Source organism: Geotrypetes seraphini, chromosome 11, assembly GCF_902459505.1.
Source record: "Geotrypetes seraphini chromosome 11, aGeoSer1.1, whole genome shotgun sequence".
Classification (NCBI taxonomy): Eukaryota; Metazoa; Chordata; class Amphibia; order Gymnophiona; family Dermophiidae; genus Geotrypetes; species Geotrypetes seraphini.
Window position 1 is genome coordinate 22,079,874 of NC_047094.1, and position 26,979 is coordinate 22,106,852.

Genomic DNA, 26,979 nt, shown 5'->3' on the forward strand with positions numbered 1-26,979 from the left:
GGGGTGTGTGTGTGGGGGAACCCCCCCCACTTTACTTAATAGAGATCGCGCCGCGTTGTGGGGGGTTTGGGGGGTTGTAACCCCCCACATTTTACTGAAAACTTCATTTTTCCCTGTTTTTAGGGAAAAAGTTAAGTTTACAGTAAAATGTGGAGGGTTACAACCTCCCAAACCCCCACAACGCCGGCGCGATCTCTATTAAGTAAACTGGGGGGGCTCCCCAACAAAAACCCCCGTCGGAGCCCCTAAAAACTGTAATTTTTTTCGGCGCGCGCCTCCATTTTGCGTTCAGTTGTCGGCGCGCGCCTTTGTCTTTCGCCGACTTGTCTATGAACCCTGGTTATCAGCTACTGAAAGTCTACACTACGAGGGGGTTCTGAAAAAATCTCAGGCTAGCCAAGAAGATCATTGATTGAATACGGTTCAATCAATGATCTGAAACAATGTCAAAACATAGAATTTCGTTTCTGCAAATTGGTACTTAATGAAATAAGATACCGCTCTTTTCAGCTACAGTGGCAAAGTAATGGTCAGAATTTAGGGAGTTGGTTGGGCTGAGAACTTTTTATCACCCCGTTGTACCAAGGGAAACTTAAAGTGCCCAGTGTTCGTATGGCATGGCTAAAATACCGGACCCTTGTATGTGTTCACTAATCGATAAAGACTGAAGATGTTTCTGGAGATTTTTCATGAGAAAATCAATCTTATTGGTGCTGGTAGTGTGTTCCAAATCCCTTTAGCCAACAGTCCAAAAAAAACTTGATGATGAGAACAGGCTTTTTGGCCTAAACTCAGGAGAAGACAGTTCAAAAATCTCTAATTCTGTGAGGGAAGTATTTCTGAGGCTGATAAAAAAGACAAAGAGTTGCAATAAATAGAGAATGGAGACCGCATTAACTTATGCAAAATCACCAATACTTTATCCCTATGGCAAATGAATGCGTTATCATTATTCTTTAGTTGCTGAAATAGGTTATCAGCTGTTAAGGTCATACTAATTCTGGAGTCGTGGTAGTCAGTTGGGTTTCCTTTATACATAAAATTTATTCTTGAAACTTGAACCCTTAAAAGTCTGTCCAGCACATCTGCTCTACTCTTAGTCAGTAAACTGATTTGAGCGATTTCGGCATGGGTCTGGATAATGAGTAATGGATCAGTTGCTTTCACACATGTCTCCTCAATCGAATGCCATGGTGGGAGTTGGTTTTGCATGCTGCAGGAGTGGTTGACGCTTGCTTACGCAGGTTTTCTTTTGTTCTTCTGTAGGAAATGAGGAGGCCGAAAGGCCCAGGCTGAGGTCTCACAATGCTCATTCTGTTCACCACCTGCAGGAGAAGCGTTCTGCGCCCACCCGGAGAAAAAGAAGCATCGGTAAGAGAGACATTCTTATCCTTCAGCCTGAATGCACAATTCAAATCCCAGCAAATGAGCAGCACTTTAAGGGGATAATTCAGGGGTGTAGCCAGACTTGGACCAAGTTGGATGGGCAGCTCTCTCCCTCTCCCACCTGGGCGATCCAGCTCCCGCCCCTGTCCCTCCTGTGTCTCGGGCTGCCCCTCTTCCGCCCAGGCACTCTGGTGCCTCAAGCCACCCCTATTCCACTCGGCGAGCCACCCCCTACCCCCAGTGTCTGAAGCTCGCTGCTGCATACCTTTTAGAAGCCAATCTTCCCCACAGAGTATATATAGAGGTGCTGCTACTGGGTGGACCTGGTCCCACCTGGGGTTATCCGTGGCCACGCCACAGATTCTGTGACTTGGGCGACAACATTTATATGCCGGTTATGCGGACTTTGGGTAGAGTGTGGGCAGGGTGTACATGTACACACGTAACCTATAAAAATGCTATAAATTATGTCCATAAACCAAAACAAAGAGGAATCCAAAGAAGTCGAATGACAAAAACAAAAGTGATGTACAACTAATTTATTGACTACAATAAAGTTCCTGTGCTTTATAGATCTAATCTAATCTTCTATATGTGCGTCGCTCATACCTATAGAGGCTCAAGGCGACTGTAAAGAGAGGTAAGAGGGGAGGTGGATAGGTAGGAGGGAGAGGGAGGGGAGATAAAAAGAGGGGAGAGAGGAGGAAGGGGAAAGGGAGAGAGGAGAGGGTAAAGGAGATTAAGTATCGAACAGACGGGTTTTCAGGATTTCCCCAATGAATATGCATGGGTTTTATTTGCATGCACTGCTTTCATTGTATGCTAATAGATCTCATGCATATTCATTGGGGAAATCCTGAAAACCCGACTGGATTGTGGCCCTCGAGGACTGACTTTGACGCCGGTGCCGGCATTAAAGAAAGCTACTGTGAGATGTCACAGTGGCCATTTTCTTAAGGTGCAGGAGTGAGCGGGCTTCGCTGATGCCTCTACTGCAGTGGTTCCCAACCCTGTCCTGGAGGACCACCAGGTCAATCGGGTTTTCAGGATAGCCCTAATGAATATGCATGGAGCAGATTTGCATGCCTCTCACTTCCACTATATGCAAATCTCTCTCATGCATAATCATTAGGTCTAGCCTGAAAACCCGATTGGCCTGGTGGTCCTCCAGGACAGGGTTGGGAACCACTGCTCTACTGGACCACTGGGAACAGGAGGTAGGCCTGGGAGGGGGAGGGGCTAATGATCTCAGAGTGGAAGGACATTCCAGTGGGGAAGGGGAATTGTAATGTTATGGGCTGCTCCCTGGAAGAAGGGAGGTTACTTTGGAGCTTTGGGGGAGGGGTAGAAGCTAAAATGTTACGCGGGCCTCAGCTGAATATCGGTCAGAGACTGGCATATGTTACATTAGCACCCCCACCGCCAAAATTAGCCCCCAATATTGAGTTCTGGTGCTCGGACATATGCTGACACTGAATATCTGAGGCTAATTCTGCCCGCAGCTGTCGGTATTTAAAAAAAAATGCTGACTGCCAGGGTCTGAATATCTTCCCCGTTGTATATAAATAAACACCCCCCTTAAAATAGCTCTTATAAATTTGCAACCGTTGAATCGTCGCATCCATCCTCCAAAAAAAAAGCGAGAAAACTCACTTCAAGAGCAGAGGAGGGCCTGAGAATAAGCTGGCCGATGCCAATCTTAACCGTAGAAGCAGCGTCTTACTTTCGCTGATCTTGTGACTGGCAGCTTAGGTGGTATTCGGAGCCTCTCGCAATCCTTGGCTTACTCCTGTGCTCTGCTGAATGTTATAACATGTTAAATATAAATTCAGTAGTGCTGACAGGGATGTTTGTTTGAGTTTGTGAATAGTTGAGTACATTGGGATCAACACATGTTGGACACTAACACAGGGACAGGAAGCCAATGATTGCAATAGCCTACAAAGGCTGGGTTTGGTTTGTAGAGTGGTCATAATCTTTTCTTAATTGGCAGGAATTGTCGCAACTGCATTGCAGGCGTCGTTGGTTTTGGGTGGGAACTCTTTGATTTGAAAAAGCTCACTGGTTCTCCATTAAGGCCGTGACTTTCAAATTCATTTCTGCTTTACAGGCAGAACTCAGATTTTTTTATAAAACTGTCCATATTTTGTTTATTTATAAAGCCTTTAATATATCCCCTCCTTGGCAATGCCTTTCGAGAGAGTTTATAATCTCACGATACAAGAAATTAAACTCTACAAAAGATTACCGTATTTTCACGCATATAATGCGCGCGTTATACACGATTTTACAAACCGTGCATAACCGTGCGCGTTATACGTGTGAGCGCGTTTTACAACTTTTTTTTTTAATCCGATCCGGCACCCCCCCTGCGAACCGGCATCCTCCCCCCCCCGCTCGAGATAATCTCGGAGAGAGCGAGACCAGAAGGCTTTGAGCATGCGCAAATGCTCAAAGCCTAGTCCAGCCTGGCGCAGGAAGAAGGAGGATCTCTCTCGCACCGCACAGCCCAGCCCAGCCCAACCCAACGAGGGAGGATCTTCGGGCACTGGCACATCCTGTGCATTGGTGCTGGTGCCGGTGCCCAATTGGGTAAGAGATGTTTTGCGGTGCTGGGGAGGATGTAGGATCGCGGGGGGGGGGGGTGACGCGAGCGGGGGGGGAGGATCCCGGTTCGCAGGGGGAATGCCGGATTCGAATAAAAAAAAAAATGCTCTCGGGTAAGCGAGCGGGGGGGGGAGGATGCTGGTTCGGAGTAGGCGGGAGGAGGTTTTAGCATGCGCGGTATACGCGTGTGCGCGCTATATAAAATTTTTTTTTACATAAATTTGTGTTCCCCTCGCGCTATACCCATGTGCGCGTTTTACACGGGTGCGTGGTATATGGGTGAAAATACGGTAAACCTAAAGACGATGACACAAAAACAATAAAAGTCATCACATATTCTCCCCCCCCATGTTTAAAAATAGGAGGGTAAATTTATGTTTTTAGAGCCAGCACATGCGTAAGTTTACTAAAACTGATTAGAGGGGATCCTGGGGCAGGATTGGGAAGGGGTTAGCATTTGTACACCTGTTTTTGAAATTCAGTTTCTTGTAGAGGCATGTTAAAGGGTAAACCTCAGGTAGAAAGCATGTCTCTATGGGCTAGATTCACTAAGGACACCGATCGTGTCCCGACCACTTTGCGACCCAATTGTTCCCCGACCCGATTCACTAACCTTGGTGCCGATGAACCTCCAATCCGATCTGCGCATGCAAATGAAGGCAGGCAGTGATTCACTAAAAAAATGAGGAACACCGACTGGGCTGGCCGATCAAAAAAATGAGCGACTGCTGAGGATCCGTCGCTCAGGTCCTTTCCGACTGCTCTCTTCTCTGCAGCCCTGCTTTCTGCCCCGACTCGCTTTTTGCTTCCCTGCTCTCTGCCCTGACTCTCCTGCCCTAACCCGCAGTGCGAGCCCGTGGTTTTAATCCGCGGGTTTAAAGCGGGTTAAAACCACAGGCGGTTCATAGACAACAGCGCGAAAGACAAAGGCGTGCGCCGACAACTGAGCGCAAGATGGAAGCGCGCGCCGAAGAGAATTACAGTTTTTAGGGGCTCAGACGGGGGTTTTGTTGGGGAACCCCCCACTTTACTTAATAGACATCTCGCCGGCGTTATGGGGGGTTTAGGGGGTTGTAACCCTCCACATTTTACTGTAAACTTAACTTTTTCCCTAAAAACAGGGAAAAAGTGAAGTTTTCATTAAAATGTGGGGGGTTACAACCCCCACACCCCCCACAACACCCCCACAACGCGGCGCAATGTCTATTAAGTAAAGTGGGGGGGGTTCCCCCCCATGCCCCCCCGTCGGAGCCCTAAAAACAGTAATTTTGAGCGGCGCACGCCTCCGCGCTGCGCTCAATTGTCTGGGCGCGCCTTTGTCCCGGCGCGCTTTTGACCTGACACCCTCCTACGCAAGTCCCCGCACATCCTTCCAGAGCAGTGCTTAAGCAAATGGGTGCAGTTCAGCTGCTTGACCGCCACTATTCCTGAGCATGCTCAGTTCAGTCACTGAACCAAGTATGTGGGAGAATGCCGGCATTAGTGGCCGAAGCACGTGCCTGGTTAAGCGCTACTTAGCCAGTACGTGCGGGGACCTGCACAGGAGAGCTCTTTGCCTGGCGGGGCTTGGGCATCCCTGCCTGCCATTAAAATGGAGGAGGCTTGAGCCCAAAGGGGAGGGGGGGCGGGGCCCCCTGTGGCTATGCCTCTGACATACTGTGTGTATGTGGACAAAATAACCCAGATGTGTGTGACGTGGCAATCAGCAGCTTTGAACACAGTACACAAATTCTCAGGGGGTAATTTTCAGATGAAACATATATTCAAACCTTTGTTTTGAGAAGTCGCTGAAGTGTGCACCTTGCCGCCCCCCCCCCCCACAAGAACCCTTCTACTCAGCCTCAGTAAACTTGGTACACCGATGGAAGCGCCGACATCTGCGTGCAGGACGAATGTGCGCCGTCGGTTCCACCGCTTTCATGCCTTACGGTTAGCGTTCTGAGGGGGGTGGGGTTACCCCCCAGTACACTTAGAATTGGTCGTGCTCCCGTTGGGGGGGGGGGGCGGTTGGGAGAATGCTAAATGTTTGCCTCACCTGCTCCCCTGTAGAGGCCAAACCTCCATCCCTAGGTCTGACAACCCCCCTCTCTCATGGCACCCTCCTCCCTAGTCTACCTTTTAAATACAGTTGTCATCCCTATCCGGACACTGGCAACTTTTCCTCAAAGGCTGCTCACGTGGCTCCAATATCTTCATAAGGTTACCATATGTCTGGATATACCCGGACATATCCTCTTTTTTTCAGACTGTTCAGGTGCCTGGACAGATTTTGAAAACCCAGCAGTTTATCCAGGTTCTGGAAGGCCCCAGCCCTGGGCATCCCTGGAAGGCCTCTGAGCTTGCATGGATGCAACGCGATGACATCGTGTGCAAGTGCTCTTGTACGTGATGTCATCGCGACACATCTGTGCATGCTTGGAGGTCCTCTAGGCACGGCTGTGAGTTCAGGGAAGGAGAGGAGATGAGGGTTTGTGTGTGGGCAGGAATGGGGCCTTTTTTTTTTAACTTAAACAAATATGGTAACCCTATTCCTTCTGCTACGCTCCGCCACACTTTGATGTAACTTCCTGCTTTCTGCAGGAGCATGGCAGAGGGGAGATGTTGGAGCTAGTGTGGGCCGCATTAGGGGAGATGCTGCCAGTGCTTGGGAAGGGACCATAATTGCGTTTAAAGGAAGACAGGGGGGGAGAGGGTGGCCTGACAGAGTGGTAGGGTGGGAGGAGATATGGGAGGGCGGGGTACACCGGCTAATCTGTGCAAGACAATTGCGCTCCGACAAATGCGCCCCGACAGTTGTGTTCACGGAGAAGTGCGCGCATGACAATTGTAGCCCATCAAGGATATCTGGAAGGCCCTGATTTGCTGAGACTCCTCAGGGCCCCTCCCAAGGGACGGGGCCTGAGGAGTCTCAGCAAATCGGGGCCTTCCAGTCATCCACTAAAACGGTTCCCATAATCATGATGTAAACCTAACCCTAACACTAGATAGAAAGTGAATGTTATCCCAGGACAAGCAGGCATGATATTCTCACATGTGGGTGACGTCATCTACGGAGCCCCGATGCGGAAGCATTTTCAAGCAAACTTGATTGAAGATTTAAGTTTGCTCTGCTGCTCCACGCATGCGTGCCTTCCTGCTCCACTAGGGGGCGCATCCCCTCGTGGTCTCCAGTTCAAAATTTTCCGCTGAGCCTAGAAGTCGTGTTTTTTCAGGCTCTGCCCCAACTGCCTTCTAGCACCGCGATTTTCTTGTTTTTCATCGTTTAAGTCGCTGTGCGCAAAATTTTTTTCTTCTTCAACTTGATTCCTGCTTCGTTTGACCGACCTGGAGGCTTCCGGGTCTCCGTGGCCGCGTGGCTACTCGAGCCGCGGCCACTTTCGATTCTATGTCCCGGCCTTGACCGGCTTTAAAAAGTGCACCCGGTGCGAGCGGCTTCTTTCCATCACAGACCCGCATCGCCGGTGCATCCTCTGCCTGGGGGTTGCTCATCCAACCGACTCCTGTCCCCAGTGCGCTACTTTCCAGTCCCCCTCACTCAAAATAGAGGGTTAAGGACAAAATAGTATCCTATTGGGGCAGTCACCGCTGGTGCGCGCATTTGTCCGTTGGGGCGCAATTTCCTATGCACATTTGACGGGTCACCGGGGCGTAGGTACACTGAACCAAATGTTGGCTTAGGATGTCCCAGTCCCTTGAGCCAGCCCTGTATATACAATGTATATTTACCCTCAAATTAACAGTAAGTTTTGTATAAGCAGATTTCTGTCGGTAAAGCAGAAGTTATTTTGAAATTTACTGTCTTAATGGAGAAGCAGGGTGCTTTTGTTTTTGTTTTTATTTTTTTCTCACCAAGGAGTTCCACCCAAAACCAAGGAAGCTTGCAGTTTCTGCTAATTAAGAAAAGATTATGAACGCTGTACAAGCCAAACCCAGCTCTCTCTCCCCTCCTCCTAATGAACAGATTATTCTGTAGCTGTAAACATTGCTTGTTGAACAGCGGCTAAAAGCCGCGATGTCGCTGACTGAGGACGTTTACTCTCTTCAAGACTATATAGCAATTCAGCCGAAATCCCTTCCCGAACACACAGTGTTTAAGCTGAACTTGTTCTGTACAGCTTTGTTCACTCCTCCATTTGTAAGGCTGGGAGAGAGACAAACTACTAAATTCTTGAAATTCAGTTTCTTGTAGAGGCACGTTAAAGGGTTAACCTCTGGTAGAAAGCATGTCTCTATGGGCTAGATTCACTAAGGACGCCGATCGTGTCCCGACCACTTTGCGACCCGATTGTTCCCCCGACCCGATTCACTAACCTTGGTGCCGACGAACCTCCGATCCGATCCGCGCATGCAAATGTAGGCAGGCAGTGATTCATTAAAAAAAATGGGCTGGCCGATCAAAAAAATAAGCGACTGCTGAGGATCCGTCGCTCAGGTCCTTTCCGACTGCTCTCCTGCTCTCTGCCCCGACTCGCTTTTTTGCCGCCCTGCTCTCTGCCCTGACTCTCCTGCCCTTCCCCGCAGTGCGAGCCCGTGGTTTTAATCCGCGGGTTTAAAGCGGGTTAAAACCACGGGCTCACGAAGTAAAAAAAGTAAAAAAAAAAAAAAAAAAAAAATCCCCACCCCCAAAGCTCTGTAAGCATGCGCAGACCGTCTGCAGGCAAAGAAGATGGTCTGCGCATGCGTCGGGATCGCTGTTCAGCGATCCATGCAGTCGGTTTGGGGCGTGACTACGATCACCTTCATTTGCATGAGGGCGCTTCGTGAATCGGCCCCACGGATCGGATCGAATCACTTGCGGTTCGGATCCCTGGCCTTAGTGCTGTTTGTGCTAACCTACTTCTCCCTTCAAAATACAGTGGTACCTTGGATTACGAGCATAATCTGTTCCAGGAGCAATGCTCGTAATCCAAAATGCTCATTTATCAAAGCGAGTTTCCCCATAGGAAATAATGGAAACTCGCTTTGATATGTTCCCATCCCCCCTCCCCCCCGAGGCCAGCAGCGCTGCTCCCCTCCACGAGAACCGGCATTGCCCCCCCCGAAGGCCCCCCCCCCGCGAACCGACACCCTCCCGCCATCGGGCACCCTCCCCGCCGCCATCGGGCACCCCCCCGCCGCGACCTGAGGTCCCCCAACCCACCCGAACCCTCTTCTTACTTTAGTGTAGCCTCCGCACCGGCACCGGCACCAGCATGTCCTGTGCGTTGGTGCCGGTGCCCGAAGATCTGCCTCCTGTGCTGGGCCTTGAGCATGTGCGCATGCTCAAGGCCTGAGAATTCACGTTCAAAGCCCAGCGCATGCTCAAGGCCCAGCACAGGAGGCAGATCTTCGGGCACCGGCACCAACGCACAGGACATGCTGGTGCCGGTGCCGGTGCGGAGGCTACACTAAAGTAAGAAGAGGGTTCGGGTGGGTTGGGGGACCTCGGGTCGCAGTGGGGGGGGTGCCTGATGGCGGCGGGGGGGGTGCCGGATCGCGGTGGAGGAGGTTGCCATTTCTCGGGGGGGCGCTCGCAAATCGAGGCGCACTTGGTTTCCAAGGCACCGATTTTGTGAATGTTTTGCTCGTCTTGCAAAACACTCGCAAACCGGTGCACTCGTAAACCGAGGTACCATTGTATATGGATAGAGAAACATTTACCAGGCTAGAACATTAATTGTCTGTCATGGAGTCTATTTACTAAGCTGTGTCAATAATTTAATGTGGGTGTTAACATAATGTGGGTGCTAGAAACAAGTTTACACGCTGCATTAACAGTGAACATAAGAATAAGAATTGGGTCAGACTAATGATTCATCTAGGCCAGTAGCCCAACCTCACACTGGCCAATCCAGGTCACTAGTTCCTGGCAAAAACCCAAATAAGTAGCAATATTCCATGCTACTGATTCAGGGCAAGCAGTGGCTTCCCCCATGGCTCTTGCACGCTGCACGTGGCTGACCCCGAAACCAGACCCGGCGTGCAAGAGCCGCTGGACGCTGTCCCGGCAAACAAGCGCAGCTGGCGCTGAAGATAAGGAGCAGCCCAGTCGGAAGGACGACGGACACACGCTTGCAGGCGACACTGATCCGGCTTCGGCAGAGGCTGGATGGCCCTGAACAAGTAAGGGAGAGAAGGGGGGTGGGGGAGGAGCACGTTGGGACATGGGAGGGGCATGAATTTGGGACAAAGGTTGGAAGGCAGGGAGGGGAGACAGAAACTCGGGACACAGAAGAAAGGGAGGAGGCATAAACGTGGGACACAAGGGAGGGGATAGAAAGGGAGAATTGTTGGGGATGAGTGTGTATGTGAGAGGGAAAGATGGTGCACATGGGGAGAGGAAGAAAGAGGAACATTGGGCATGGAGGGAGAGAAGAGTGAGGAAGAGATACATGGGGAAGAGAAGGATGAGAGGGAGAAATATTGGATATGGTGGTAGAGAAGGAACAGAGGGACAGATTGAAGGGGATGTAAGGGGAAGGAATGTTGGACATAGTGATGGAGGGAGAGGTGTGGCATGGTGTTGGAGAGGGATGATAGAAGGAGAAATGTTGGCCATGGGGCTGGTGGGCAATAGTGAAAAATGCTGCACATGATCCGAGGGATGAGAGAGAGAAAAATGTTCAATATGGCAGTAGAGGGAGTGGGAGAGATGCACCATGGATCTCTCTCTCTCTTTCCCCACTCCCTGTACACGGGATGGAGACAGGAATCGAGTTCATGGGGACAGGGACCGAGCTACATGAATGGGGTGTAGACACGGTTTTTAATTTCAGTCTTAGTAGTTTGCTGGTCCACAAAATAATTCTTTTATTTCCGCCGCTCCATAGGTGTAAAAAGGTTGCAGAACACTGATTTAGATTACTTGTCCAGTTGTTGATACTCTGTACTTTGGATTACTGCAATTCAGTTCATATTGCCGGATACCGTACAAATGTACTTAGATTACGAAGAATGCAGAATACTGAAGTACATTTGATTTTTTTTGACCTGAAAAAGTCAGATCATATCACATTTTACTACAGGGAGCTTCATTGGCTCTTATTTGAGGCCCTTGTGCATTTCAAATTGGGAATACTCTGTTACAAAACCTTATATGGTCAAGCACCTGAGTATCCGTTAGAAGTATTTACTTTATTTACATCAGACCGTCCACTGTGTAATTCTGCTTTATTTGTTTTCCCCCCGTTTCGAGGCTGTGGGTATAAGAAGTTCCAGCAACGTCTAATTGCTTTTCAGGCAGCCAGCTGGGATAGGGAGTTACGTTCTTTATTGGGCAGGTCCTGTTCTTATATACATTACAGAAAGTTACTGAAATCAGTCTTGTTTGTAAAATTTTTAGAGAATTGAATTGATTGATGTCTACTTTGTAGTTCACTGGATATGCCCAGATTTCTATCTTTGTGAACCGCGTCGGTCCGCGAGGTATTGCGTTCTTGAAATATAATGTAATTAAAGGAGGTAAATATCTGTAATTAAGAAGAGGGGAACCCTTAAATGAAATACAAGCTGCAAAACAGCTCAGTCACTTTGAGATTACAACCTTCCTGACTCTACGTATTAACAGAGATCAGCTAGTCGGGTCTTTTTTCTTTCTTACCATCCAGCTGAGAATAGTCAAAAAAACATATGCCATGCCGAGAATCATACTCTGGACACTGTCTAAAGTTATGGGAGCTGGGGTTTTTTTTTTTTTTTTTTTTCCCAAAATGTTGGCCAAGCGCCTTATTGAGGGCTGTGCAAACAGTGCAGTCGCACTGGGTGTAAATACGGAGGATGAAAAATTGCTCCCAGCCCGCTGTCTCTTCTCAGTGGCGGTGGATGGAGTTAAGGGGCACCAGTGGGAAAAATCACAGTTTGCTGCTATAGCTTGGTACAGTCCTATGTTGGCTTAATCATTTCTCAATCGCCAGTGTTTCCTCTGGCTTCCCTCTCCGTGCTCCTCGGCTATAGCGGCACCAGCGATTCCAGAGGCTCTTAAACTTTCTCCCTCCTCTGATCTCATCTCTGTAGTGGAATCTGGTTCCCAGGTACCACTGCGGTTCTCCGAGGAGATTGGGAGAGCGCTCCTATTGAATGTTATTAGCTGCTCTGACTAAGGGGAGAAGTTATTAACGTGGGCTACCATTAAGAAGGGTTATTTTACTGTCGGACACAAAAACAGAAGAACAAAATCCACTGCGAACGAAATCCAGCCCAAAGAAAATAGCTTTGGAGGCAAACAGACTGGACGGCGAGAGTCAAGTTCAAATGCCTTTATTATAGAAACCGATGGATGATATTAAAAAGACTCGACACGATTCGTGTTTTGGCCCTTAAGGCCTGCAGCAGGAGTCCAAATGCTATGCTGGTTTCACAAACCTATATTGTGTCAGAACGAACAAAATCTTTTCCAGAAAAGGAAAATGGTCAAACCAGAGGGCGTAATCTGAGGTTGAGGGGTGGTAGATTCAAGAGTAATGTTAGGAAATTCTTCTTTACGGGGAGGGTGGTTGATGCGTGGAATGCACTTCCGAGGGAGGTGGTGGAGAGGAAAACGGTGTTCAAAAAAGGGCGGGATGAACACAGAGGATCTCTAATCAGAAAAAATAATGGTATATATTGAAGAATTAAGGCCAGTACTGGGCAGACAGAGACTCCAGTAGATGCTCAATACCGGGCAGAGCTCTGGGTTTCTGGCCCAGAAATATCTAAGAAAAAGAAAAAATTTAAATTAACTAAAAAATGAAATCCTTAACAACTAGAAATATGGTGGATTTGTAATGAATCCAAATGACAACACGTATACAGCTAACCGCTCGGTAGTGCTCACAAATAGAAAAGTCTTTTTAATGTCATCCAATGGTTTCTATAATAAAGACATTTGAACTTGACTCTTGCCATCCAGTCTGTTAGGCTCCATCGCTGTTTCTTTGTGTTTATTATACTATCAATCATGTCTTGTCAGACAAATCCGATCAATTTCTTTGACTGGGTGACAGAGAATCTCGGAGAGAGCGAGACCAGAAGGCTTTGAGCATGCGCAAATGCTCAAAGCCTAGTCCAGCCCGGCAGAGGAAGAAGGAGGATCTCTCTCGCACCGCCCAGCCCAGCCCAGCCCAAACCCAACGAGGGAGGATCTTCGGGCACTGGCACTGGCACATGCTGTGCATTGGTGCTGGTGCCGGTGCTGGTGCCCAATCGGGTAAGAGTTGTATTTGCGGTGCTGGGGGGGGGGATGTAGGATCGCGGGGGAGGGGGGGGTGACGCGATCGGAGGGGAGGATGCCGGTTCGCAGGGGGAATGCCGGATCAGATTATCTCGGATCAGAGGGGGGGGGGTGACGCGAGCAGGGGGGAGGATGCCGGTTCGGAGTAGGCGGGAGGAGGTTTTAGCATGCGCGGTATACGCGTGTGCGCGCTATATTAACATTTTATTACATAAATTTGTGTTCCCCGCGCGGTATACCCGTGTGCGCTTTTACACGGGTGCGCGGTATATGAGTGAAAATACGATAGTAACTGGGTCTCCTTGCATAGAATGGGACCTACGTCTAACTCCAGACTATCTCTCCTTCAGGAAGCAGGTTTTCAAATTTTTTGTGAATCATTTTCAAAGCAATTTCTTCATAGAAATGGCTTGTTACAGAATTGCTGCAACTATTTGCGTTTGAAAATCAGGTGCATGTGGCCATGGTGAGCAGCAGTATTCTTAAGAGGTGGAGTTGGGGATGCGGTCTGACTTCCGTTCACACTAGTGGTTTTCAAAAAAGTATGTTTGACGTATGAGGTTATATGTGGAACTTTGCTGTACGTCAAGCCTCCTATGGATCGCTACAAAGGCAGGCTCTTCTTGATTATGACAGGGATAGGTATGCAGTTGATAACCCGCAATTGGAAGAATTGTGATCGGCTCAACTTTCCGTTTTGGTGGGCCATAGAAACATAGAAAAAAAGCGGCAGAAAAGGGCTATAGCCCACCAAGTCTGCCCATTCCAAGTATTCCCCCCCTGAATTTACTCCCTTAAAGATCCCACGTGAGTATTCCAAGTTTATTTCCAAGTTTATTAGGTATTTTTGATTTATCGCCAATTCAAAATTCAAGGCGATGTACAAATAAAATAGTTGGTGACACACTTGCAATTATTAAATTAAACATACAATTATCTAAAATACACATAACACAAATAACATTACATTTAAAGGTAATTTAAATAGGTTATAGTGAAACAAAAGGAAAAATATTTAATGGTTACATTCGATAATACAATCACTAAATCAAATTTAAAATATTTAATTAAATTCAGGGGAAAAACAATAGGAAGGGGGACAAAGACAGTTGACCTTTTGAATTATTTTTTCTTAAAATCCGTCACGCTGCTGGCCTTTATCACCTGGAGTGGGAGTCTGTTCCAATGATCCACCACTCTTTCGGTGAAGAAGTACTTCCTGGAGTCGCCATGAAACTTCCCTCCCCTGATTTTCAGTGGATGGTCGAGGGTCCCATGAGCCAGAAGATATCATCTTCTGACTCGATGCGTCCTGTGATGTACTTATACGTTTCAATCATATCTCCCCGTTTATGTTTAGGCTACAAATACGAAAAGATGAATGCAGATATACTGGGACATAGCAAAGTATTTCATTTGATCTGGGGCCCGTTGACATCCTTTGTTAATTCAACGTAGTTTCTTGGTTTTCAAATCTTTACTTTATTTTTATACATGTCCAGGACGGGGTGGGTGGGTGGGGGGATATATGTTTTGGTTCATTTCTTGATCAAATTGTTGGATGGGAGAGGGGGATATTTATTATCTGCTTTGTTACTGATGGAATTTAAGTGCTTATTTTGTAATGAATGTACGTTTAATTTATGGCACTTTGTATTGGTTTTGAAAATTAATAAAGATCTATATTAAAAAAAAAAAAAAAGTATGTTTGAAAATGCAACTTGACGGGTATTTTTTTCGGGAGATTTTCCAAAGGGAATTGAAGGCATGTACTTTTCCTTGTGAAAATTGGTATAACTTGTGCATGTTTTGGCTCAGCATCTGTCTATAGTAAAGAACCTTTAGTAATAAATTAATAATGTCATCTCTTAAAGTATGAATGACTTTAAGAAAGAGAGTGTGGAACAACAATCAACTTGGTATTTTCTCACAAACCATCTCTCTGATTTATGAGTCTTTTCACGCAGATCTTTAATTCTACAGCTTCAATTATGGCAAACGGTTGCCAAGGTGCTTATATTTTGACACTTAATTCATGCACTGCAGTTCATTCTCCATTAACGCTTGCTGTTTGACTATAGTGCAGCTGTTTAATAAAGCACAGCTGTCTTGCCAGCGAATAATTCTTCTAATGTGCTTTAGAGCAGGGGGTTCTTGACTGGGGCTTCGACCAGTCAAACCGCATCAAACAAAAAGTAAACAGCAACAACAAAAAAAATTAATAACAGTTTATATACCGCAGGACCGTGAAGTTCTCTGCGGTTTACAATGATTAAAAATGCTACAAATTGAGTAGAACTAACAAAGTTAAAAACGAGTGACGAACAGCTCTAGGGATCAGTTATTGTGGGAAAGATTGTGCAAATCAGCTACCTAAGTACTTCAGGAAAAGATATGTTTTTAGGTGTCTCCTGAATTCCCCATAAGTATTAGTGAGCATAAGGAATTGTTCCAGATCTTTACCCCATAATGCTGCCTGATATGAGAAAAGATGTTGATGATGTCTTTTAAATTCACATCCTCTAACCGGTGGAGAAACAAAATTCAAGTGTGAGCTTCTCTTATGTCTATTGGTTGAGAAAGAGAAAAGGTCAGTTTTATATATATATGTGTGTATATATATATGTGTGTATATATATATGTGTATGTATATATATGTGTATGTATATATATGTATATATATATATATATAGGATAAACCGAATAGTACCTTAAAGCAAAAACATCCAAACTTAAAACTTCACACGTGCCTCCATAGGCAACCAACGCAGGAGTCGGTAGGAAGGAGTCGCATGATCGAACTTCTTCAACCCAAAAATCAGCTTGACAGCCGCATTTTGCACCAGTTGTAATCACTGCATATTCTTACGAATATGTTAATAATTACAAATTTATTTGACACCACACGCTACACTCAACCCATGCATAACATCAAGTTACCCTCAGCAAATGATCTAGCACAACATTCCGATTCAAAAATTAAAAACCTAAGAAATAACTACTCGATAATTGCCGAATACGAACATCAATCAACTGATATACAAAGAAATGAAATACCAGCGGACATGATTTGGAGTTCCTTCCACAATTTAGAATGGAATAATTACATCAAGTTATATAACAAATACTCTAAATCATACTGTGTCCTGGACTCATGTCCCCCAGAAATTATGAAAGCAGCTCCATTAGACTTTAAACTATCTCTATTGAATTACCTAACCAATAACCTAAACAATGGAAAATTCCTCACTAATAATAGTCATATTATAATAACCCCAATTCCAAAAAATCGTAAAGAATCACCAACATCAGTAACCAACTATAGACCAGTAGCATACATCCCATTTATTGTAAAAATCATGGAAGGAATGGTACAAACCCAACTGATGGAATATCTCAACCAGTTCTCTTTCTTGCATGAAACTCAATCTGGTTTTAGGCCACTGTTTAGCACTGAGACAGTAATTGCGGCTACCCTGGACAATGTGCACTACTTGTTTAGTAAGGGTCTCAACACCTTAATCATGCAATTTGACATGAGCTCTGCCTTCGACTTGGTGGACCATGGGAAACTATTACAATGCTTATATGCAATTGGAATCAGAGGAGAGGTATTAAACTGGTTTCGAGGTTTCCTTATATCACACACCTACCAAGTCTGTTTTAATTATGATCTCTCTGATACATGGAGCAATCTATCTGGCGTGCCACAGGGATCACCATTATCCCCACTGCTCTTCAATGTTTACATGGCCTCATTGGGTGTGCAATTGTCCCAACTGGGGATAAAACTATTTAGCTACGCTGATGACTTCACGATAATTATCCCATTTACTACCTCTGTCTCAGAAGTCACCCCCAAAGTAACAGAAGCATTAAATCGGATGGAGCTAAATTCAGAGGAAACAAAATTTTTTATAGCATCGCGACGCCCACTTGACACTAAAGCATCATTGAGCATCAATAACCTTAGTTATCCCATTCAACCCACTGTGAAGATATTGGGAATAACACTGGACCAGAGCCTGTCCATGAAAGACCAGGTGGACTCCCTGATTAGAAAGATCTTTCTCACCCTCTGGAAGCTTCGGTCCATCAGAGCTTACTTCGATGTCTCATCATTTAGAATTCTGGTACAATCCCTCATACTGAGTCAACTCGATTATTGTAACATCGCCTACTTGGCACTCTCCCAGAAGAACATGCGGTGATTGCAACTGGTACAAAATGCAGCGCTTAGGTTACTTTGTGGACTGAAGAAGTTTGATCATGTGACACCTTCCTATCGACTTCTGCACTGGCTGCCGATGGAGGCACGTGTGAAATTCAAGTTTGGTTGTTTTTGCTTTAAGGTACTTTACGGCTTCGCCCCTAAATATATAACAGACCTTTTCTCCTTCACAACCAACAGATTCAGGAGAACCTCACATCCGAACTTTGTTTCTCCACCGGTTAGAGGTTGTAAATTTAAAAGTCATCACCAACATCTTTTCTCACATCAAGCAGCTTTATGGGGTAAAGACCTGGAACAACTACTCGTGCCTACTACCTATGGAGAATTCAGGAAACGCCTAAAAACACATTTGTTCCTGAAGTACTTAGGTAACTGACCTCTAGAATCTTAGTCCTCAACAAATGATCTTTAGAACTGTTATTCACTAACTCTGAACTTTGTTTATTCCGCTCGATCTGTAATACCTTTTAATCATTGTAAACCGCATAGAACTTCACGGCCCTGCGGTATATAAACTGTTATTATTATTATTATTATTCTGGGAAATTGCCAGATAGGCGATATTACAGTAATCAAGTTGGCTCAGTATAAGGGATTGTACCAGAATTTTGCATGATGAAGCATCAAAATATGCTCTAATGGACCGAAACTTCCAGAGAGTAAAAAAAACCCTTTCTAACCAAAGAGTCCACCTGGTCTTTCATGGTTAGGCCCTGGTCCAGTATTACCCCCCAAGACCTTCATAGTAGATTGAATAGGATAACTAAGTTTATTGATGCACAGTGATGTTTTAGTATCAAGAGGGTGTGATGAAGCTACAAAGAATTTAGGTTTTTTCTGAATTAAGCTTCAGTCTAAATTCTGTCATCCATTGTTCCATCAAATTTAGTACTTCTGTTGCCTTAGGAGGGCTCTTGGGTAGGGGATTCACCAAACTCCCTGAGGGTGTTGACAGTACTGATCTGAATTTGATTGGCTGAGCAGCATCTGTCTGTTGCCTGCTCAACCAGTCAAATTGAGAGCAGTGCCCTCAGGGCCTTTAGGGGGTGGAATGAATCCCCCGAAGGCCCTGACCACACGCCACTGCTCTCAGGTATTCTTGTATGATAGTGGATAAGGCTGTTTTATGAATGTGAATATGTCCTATCATATTGTTGAAGTTCTTTTCTGTTTGCTAAGTGTGTTGATTTTGTTTTATTGTAAACCACTGGGTTATGAAAATTCGGTGTCGGGTCAAAAGCGCGCCGGGACAAAGACGTGAGCAGACAACTGAGCGCAGCGCGGAGGCGCGCGTCGAAGAAAAAGACTGTTTTTAGGGGCTACGACGGGAGGTGTGGGGGTGGAACCCCCCCCTTTACTTAATACATATCGCGGCGGCGTTGTGGGAGGTTTGGGGGGTTGTAACCCACCACATTTTACTGAAAACTAAAATGTGGGGGTTACAACCCCCCAAACCCCTCACAATGCCGCCGCGATATGTATTAAGTAAAGTGTGGGGGGCTCCCCAACAAAACCCCCCGTCGCAGCCCCTAAAAACAGTCTTTTTCTTCGGCGCGCACCTCCGTCTTGCGCTCAGTTGTCGACGCGCGCCTTTGTCTTCCGCATTACTGTCTATGAACCGAAAATTCAAGCCGTACAGTAAGTTCTAATAAACCATACAAGGTGATGTTGACCCAGCAGAGGCATTTCTTATGTTCTTATGTTCTTATGGTCTATTTGCAAAACGTGGTAACCTGCAAAACCGGACTGGTTTGAGGCCTATGAGAATGTTTGGATTGTCCTAGCTCAAAGTATTCTTTGTTCTGCATGTAGCGCAAACGTTGCATTTCGCCTTCCACCTTACCAATTTGTATGGTTACCAGACGTCAAAGGAAAACCCAGACTTGTCCTCTTTTTAGAGAACGGTCCAAGTTCCCGGGCTGACTTTCCAAAACCCGGCAGTTTGTCTGGGTCTTGGAAAGCCCCGATCTCCAGCCGCCTCTGGAGGGCCTTTAACAAAAATGCCGTAGATGATGTCACAAGCATCCGCGCATGCTGGAGGCCCTCCAGATACCGCCTGGAGGCAGGAAAGAAAGAGACACGGCTTTTTAGGGGTGGGGGTGGGGCTGGGGGTGAAACAAGGTGCAGTTGGGGGCAGAATGGAGCAGGGCCATGCATCCAGGTTTGTTCATCGTTAAATATGGTAACTCTACCTATTTGTATGTTAGTATATGGGGTATAGAGTTTCCAGATATATTATCTGGTCCTGTGCCTTTTCTCTTTGCAGAGGAAGCTGTCCCTGCCGTCTGCAAAACACGGACTGTTATATATGAGATACCTCGCAGCCAGATAGATCCCACCTCTGCCAATTTCCTGATATGGCCGCCTTGTGTGGAAGTCAAACGATGCACTGGCTGTTGCAACACAAGCAGCGTGAAATGTCAGCCGCTTCGGACGCATCACAGAAGCGTCAAGGTAGGAGAATGCTGCCCCGTGGGCTCCCTTCAATCACCCTAGAGCGCCTAAGGATGTACCTGTATTGTTCATGATGTAGATCCAGTTTAGGTGATCAGAGCATGGATGAAAAATGGATAAATGAAACCCTTGGTAAATGAGATACAATAAATACTTATATTCTGCTGCAAACCAAGCCTGGCATAGACAACATACCTTAAGGAAGTTAGCTATATCTTGTGAATTACAAAGTTGAGTAAATCAGAGAGTACTGTAAAAGTTATATTACTGTATATACTCAAATATAATCCAAGGTAACCTCCCCCCCCCCAAAAAAAAAGAAGGTAAAAAGGTTGACTCGAATATAAACCGATGGATTATATTCAAGTACTGGTACCAGGGCAGAAGCGACCCCTCCTCCCTTCCCAGTGGTGCGGGGAGCCAGAGCTGCCGTTAATTCCTCCCTCCCTCCCGGCTACTTTGTGCAATTAGCTAACCAGCCCGCCCCCATCTTGGTCCCCCTGCAGTCCCACCTTAGGTCTCCGGTGGTCTAGCGGTGAGGCGGGGGAGGAGGGATCCCTCGGTGTTCCTGCCTGGCAGTTTCCGTAGTGAAAAATGGCTGCCGTGAGGTCCTGCAACAACCTTTGCGAGACTCACAGAAGCAAAAGATTATACATTAATCCAACAAGGAGCCAAAAATAGCTCAGAATTTTTAAAGACAGGCAGATAGAAATGAATAAACAAAATGAAATGAAAATAGCTCAAGGACTGTAAGCCCCTCGCCTTTCATTGGTGCCACTCCAAAAATGTGTGTCCCATCACTGCTCTGTTAAAACAATGGGGAGCTGCAGGATAATTCCTGTGACTGGGCAAATAGCTTTACAGCGTTGACTTCTGAAGTCCATATTGACAGATTTGCTGGAAGTATGTTCACGAGAGAAAATCCCCCGTTTCCAGCATTAATTGGTTAATTAGGAAGAGGTCAGAGTGGAAGCAGGGAATAGGTCACTTTGTCTTGGTTTCATGGCATCGTATAATGATATACACATTCCCTCTAGACTTCTGAAGCCCAAGGAGATTTGATGTAATTGACTATTTTTCTCTTTTCGAAAATCTCATGTCTTAGAACTGAATGTCTGTCTGCCTGTGATTAGCTAGCATGCCCTTACTCAAAGGGCTGAAGAGAAAGTACCGGAAAGAATTGAACTGATTTAATATGCGGGTCATTCTTCAACCGCACCTGAGCCATCTCATTTGCGTGCGCGATGTCAACTCTTTCATATAAAATAACTCTTTCATATAAAATCTCTCTTTTGATTAAAATTGAAAAGGCTTCAATTTTTTTTTTTTTTTGTTGACAAGGTAGCAAGATCATAGCGTTTAAGTTGGCACTTAAGTCGCCCTAGAGCAGTGGTCTCAAACTCAAACCCTTTGCAGGGCCACATTTTGGATTTGTAGGTACTTGGAGGGCCTCAGAATAAAAGAGTTAATGTCTTATTAAAGAAATGACAATTTTGCATGAGGTAAAACTCTTCATAGTTTATAAATCTTTCCTTTTGGCTAAGTCTTAATAATAATATTGTCATTTATACATATGATCAAGAAACTGTTTTATTTTACTTTTGTGATTATGATAAACATACTGAGGGCCTCAAAATAGTACCTGGCGGGCCGCATGTGGCCCCCGGGCCGCGTGTTTCAGACCACTGCCCTAGTGGAAGTGTGTGCATTGCAAGGTCAGCGAGAAATACGCATTCAGCGGTTCACCGTTTATTTGATAAATAATTGGATTACTCTTTGCGGGTTTGTGTGACTTGTGTTTGGCTGCAGACTAAACATTCTGAAATTCTGTTTCAGGTGACTTGTAAAAACATAATGAAGCTCAACAAAATTGAAATTTTATTGTCAAATGAATATTATGTTCTAGGTTAAAATGTAAAATTGAATTACCTGTAAACCGTGCCGAGCTCTATCTTTATGGAGATGATGCGGTATACAAACTTAAAGTTTAGTTTAGTAAAATGTAGAGGATCCTTGTGGACTCGCTGTATAAATCTTTTGAGTTGCAGGCAATATGATCTAACTTCCCAGTTACCAGAAGGCTTCCCAGGACAGCAACTCTTGTAAGATCTTGACTTCCAAGGTAGTAGGGAAGGCTGAGAGTCGAGCAGTCTGGGTCACTGTTTAAGAAGCTGTTGAAAGGGGAGAGTTAGGCAAAGAGTAATTTCTCTAGCACTGTCTGCTATTTTAATTAATTGTCGTCCTAGGCATGTGGGCTGCCATGCTAAGTATGTTCCTTCAGACTAGAAAGGATTCCTTTTTCAAAATTAAATTTCAGAAGTTTTGGCTACGGGACTTCCAAGCCTTGAGGGTCATTTGGATTCAAGCTTAAGATGTTTTTCTGGTGTGCTTTTTGACTTTTGGCAAAGTTTTCCTTATTTCGTCTTTCACAAGCCCGTACAAAGGGTTGACCTCCAGTTGTTTAGACCAAGAAACTGAAGCGAACATTCAGTGGGAACATGTGCACAGGGCAAGGCTTGCAGAATTAGAGTGACAGAGCCACTGGCAGCCAATTATCTTCATGGATTTCTTTGTGCCCTTCAAACAGGCATTCTCAGGCCTGGCAGTGAATCTCTTAAATATGAAGTTATGTATTTTCAATTGTACATTATAATTAAGGCCCCCAAGGTTTTTACAGACATTGATAAGCAATTAAAATTGCCTAGGTAGAGACTAGTACCTATTTTACTTACTATAACTATGAAGGAGATTGGAAGGTTAAATGGTGAGGTCAACCATGACGTAATTTGAAGCAGTGAACCTTGAACTTTCACAAGCCTGACATGAAGATGCCTTCCAGCCTCTGGTGTCAACAAATTTATCTATGGCCTCAAAGATGGTGTTAGAGATGCAGGGGTCCAAGGCAGAATTTGGGGAGGGGGCTACAAAATCCACCTGCAGGCTTTGCCTCCTTCAGTTTGAGGCATGGGACTCCCTGGTACAGATTATGACTATTTCATTCAAATATTTGGGGGTTGAGAGGGGTTCGTGACCACTGTGGGAGTGTGTGTATGTGTGTGTGTGTGAGTATCATATCTTCATGCATCCAGTGGTCATCTCTTCCGTTTGGGTACCTTTTTGGCACTTAGATGCTTCTAAAACAGGTCTATCTCACAACATCTAAGTTCCATGGAAGCTCAAGGGCATTTGCACTGGTTGCCAGTCCTTAACTCCAGTCCTGTGTGGCCCTATCACCTACTTCGTGCTCTGCTGAGTGTTTTTAAGCGTAGACGTGGAGGGGCGTTTTCAACAGAATGTCTAAGTCCGACTTTGGACGTTTCCTGCAAAATATTTTTGATGGCGAAACAGCTACACGTCCAGATATTTTTTTGGGGACATCTGACTTTATTCTCCATTTTCGTCCACAAAAACGTCCAAGTTAGAAATGTCCAAATTGGGGCCAGCGTTGTAATGGACTGACCAGACAGACATGCCAACATGCTAGTCACAAAACGGTGAGCGATGACCTCTAGTAGGAATCCTGTGGTAGACTGCTGATTTAGAGTTCGAGAGAGACCCTTTTTAAAACTATTTATACCCTGTATCGGAGGCTTGGAGCTGGGGGTGGAGAGAGGAATTAGGGGACTGTTGGACTTTTAGGGGGAGGGCCTGCAAGGCCTTTTGAGGCAGGACATGAGGAACCTTGAAATAGTGCACCGTCAACACAAAATTGGCCCTTTATTAAATGGAAAAAAGTTTGTACATTGCAACAGCTAGGAACATGACATTTTTTCCAGTCATGACACCGTGCAAAAGAGTATTATGAAAAATTTAACTACAGGAGTCAGACATTACTAACATGCAAACATATTCCCAGGTCAGTATTGCTGCAGATCTTGAGATTCTTCCTTTTATGTCTGCATTTCACTCCTCTGAGGACAATAGTTTTTAAAGTGTTCGAAAGCTTCTCCCATTCAACTACTCCAGTTTTTATGAATCTGAATATTATTCACGTTTGGCTCTGTTTCTTTGCCACTCCATTGGTTTTGACACATGCCTGCACCTTCCCCCTTCCTATCTCTTTTCCCAAATAAAATCTACTCTGAACTGCCCCTCTCCTTACTCTCCAGTCAGTAGTGTAGTGAAGGGGTTGGTGGACCGCCCTGGGTGCCATCTTGGTGGGGGGCGCCAGCACCTCTCCACCCCCCCCTCGTACCTCTTTAATTCTTTGCCGGTGTGAGCAGCATCTCCAACCTGCTGCCTGTGCCAGTCTTGGCTCTCCCTGTGAAGTCACTTCCTGATCATGGGACCAGGAAGTGATGTCAGAGGGAGAGATGAAACAGGCATGGGCAGTAGGTTGGAGATGCTGCTTATGCCGGCGAAGATTTAGAGGTATGGGGGAGAAGGGAAGGCATGCGTTGGGATGAGGGGGGGGGTGGAGAAGAGGGCAGGGAGGATGTCACCTCCCCGGGCACCTTCTACCTTTGCTACATCACTGTCTCCAGCCTAGCCAGTTTACAAGGGTCTCAAAGTCCCTCCTTGAGGGCCGCAATCCAGTTGGGTTTTCAGGATTTCCCCAATGAATATGTATGAAATCTATGTGCCTGCACTGCTTTCAATGCATATTCATTAGGGAAATCCTGAAAACCCAACTGAATTGCGGCCCTCAAGGAGGGACTTTGAGATTCCTTTGGTTACCATATGGATCCAGAAAAAGGAGGTCAGATTGAGACATCCGGGTTTTACTTCCCTTGCTTTCCCGGATGTCTCAATTTGCCCTCCTTTTTCTGGAGCCATAGGGCTTCTCATAAAACAATGCAGGAATACGGGTCCCGCATGCTGCTTAAGAAGCCTGTCAGGTCCCTCAAGCTGAATTTCTTCTTTTTTTTACGGACCTGGTCTACTGTCTCCCTTCTTCCGATGACATTTATGAGGTTAGGAAAGAGGCCATTAGAGCTTCTGTCTAGTCCCTTAGAAAAACATTGCTGGTTCATACTGATGATTATCCTGATACAGCTGAAGTGGCCTGTCGGCTCCTGGTACGTGCATTGAGGAAGCTGGGCACTTACAAGTCTCTGCATGCCTTAGGGCCGGGAGCTGAGATCACTTGTGGTAGAATTAAAAAGCTATAAACTGTGCGCTGGTAGGATACGGGATAGCTGGGGATAGTGATCAAAGGCTGGCACCAGCACAGCGCTTCAGATTAGAGAATGACACGGGGACAGGAACTCAGTTTCCTCGTCCCCGTGAGTTTTGTTGCTGTCCCCCCCTGCCCCAGAACTGTAAACTCTGCCTCAACCACGCAAACTTTGAACACTTATGATTTTAAAGCGTTTGAGGCTTCTGCAAATGAGGATGGAAGTTGCAGGAATGAGGGCAGGGACAGGAAAAGAACTCGCGGGGAAAATGAGTTCCAGCGGGTGACGGGGAAAAATTTGTTTCCGCGTCATTCTCTACTTCGGATCCTCCAGAACACAGCCTTGAAACTGATTTTCCATCTAAAGAAATTTGATGTAGCCACTTCTCTGATCAAGTTCACTGGTTGCCTTTACATGTGTGTATTTTTAATTTTTTTGTCAAATTGGGTTTTATCACATTTAAACTTTTTGATGGCTCCAGTGCCGAGTATTTTTTTTTTTTTTTCATTTCCTTCTAATTCTAGATTTTCCAGAATTGGAGTCTCACGTCGTCTCATTTTCCATCTTTTTCAGGAGTTCAATACAAGAAAATGTTAGGTCAATTTGCTAACCAGCACTCCAATTCTGGTATTCCTTGCCAAAAGATCAGAGAAGAATAGGCTCTTTATTACTCATTCTGGAACATTTAAAGGCATATTCCCCCCCCCCCCCCTTTTATGAAGCTGCATTAGCGTTTTTTATCGCCAGCTGCGGCGGTAAAAGTTCCAATGCTCGTAGGGATTCTATGAGCATTGGATCTTATACCGCCGTGGCTGGCGATAAAAAAAACCGCTAATGCGGTTTCATAAAAGGGGGGTGGGTTATTTAGAAAATTTTTGTTATTTTGTTCCTTAATTTTGTTAATCTGCTTTAATGGGACTTGGCGGATTACAAAAAACATTGTCTGGCAAAGTCTCCGGACCCACGGCACATTAAACTCAGTATCGCAGCTGGAGGGCATCCGGAAATGCACGGACGCCCTCCAGACGGGGTCCTGAGCCACCAGTGGAGGGTGGGCTGGAAGAGGAGAAGTGCCGGCGAGGAGCAGTAGCGTCAGTTGACTGCCTAAAGGACGTGCCTCTCGCCGCAAGAGGCATGTTCTGTCAGTAGTCAGCTGGTGCCTCTACTCCTTGCTGGCGTCTTGTGGCAGTGTGCCGCAGCACGCGGTTTGCGGTACACTGTCTTAAGGTGAGCCGTAGCACGGTCAGGAAAGCAGAATGAGAGAGGTAGGGCAGGTGATTTTTCGCATGTAAACACTTTTTATAAAATTACTTTACATGCTGCATTGTTAAAATGTGCATGGTGTCAAGGTGTACATATTATGTGACCCCCCCTCCCGATGTAGATGTGTTCAGTGCTGCGGCGTAATAGGGGGGGGGAACTGCCCCAGGAGCTGTCTTTGTGGTTCATAGTCTTAAGTGCACGAGACAAACGAGCGCTGACAATTCAGCGCAAGACTTCAGCGCGCCGCAGGAAAACCTTCTTTTAAAGGGCTCCGACGGGGGTGTTGTTGGGGAACCCCCCCACTTTACTTAATAGTGATCGCGCTGCCGTGTTGGGGGGTGTAACCCCCCAGATTATAATGAAAACTTAACTTTTTCCCTAAAAAATAGGGGAAAAGTTAAGTTTCCAGTATAATGTGGGGTTACAACCCCCCAAACCCACCCCGCCAGCTCGATCACTATTAAGTAAACTTAACTTATCCCCTATTTTTTAGGGAAAAAGTTAAGTTTTCATTATAATCTGGGAGGTTACACCCCCCAACACGGCAGCGCGATCCCTATTAAGTAGCTTGGGGGGGGTTTCCCCACCAACACCCCCTGTCGGAGCCCTTTAAAAGAAGGGTTTCCTGTGGTGTGCTGAAGTCTTGCGCTGAATTGGCGCTCGTTTGTCAGTGCGCATTTGTCTCGTGCGCTTTTGACCCGTCACCGTCTTTGTGGGGGGGGGGCAGCACC

The 26,979-nt window shown here is 45.9% G+C and overlaps 1 protein-coding gene across 3 annotated transcripts in view; it reads left to right on the top strand.

The window, feature by feature from the left end:
• PDGFA (platelet derived growth factor subunit A) overlaps nt 1-26,979 on the top strand; it is an 88,401-nt gene that overhangs the window by 35,888 nt on the left and 25,534 nt on the right. For all 3 annotated transcript variants that reach the window (XM_033914893.1, XM_033914892.1, XM_033914894.1), the window contains exons 3-4: nt 1,267-1,371; nt 19,681-19,868. In XM_033914893.1, the coding sequence (XP_033770784.1) occupies nt 1,267-1,371; nt 19,681-19,868 (293 nt within the window). The remainder of the gene's footprint in view (nt 1-1,266; nt 1,372-19,680; nt 19,869-26,979) is intronic.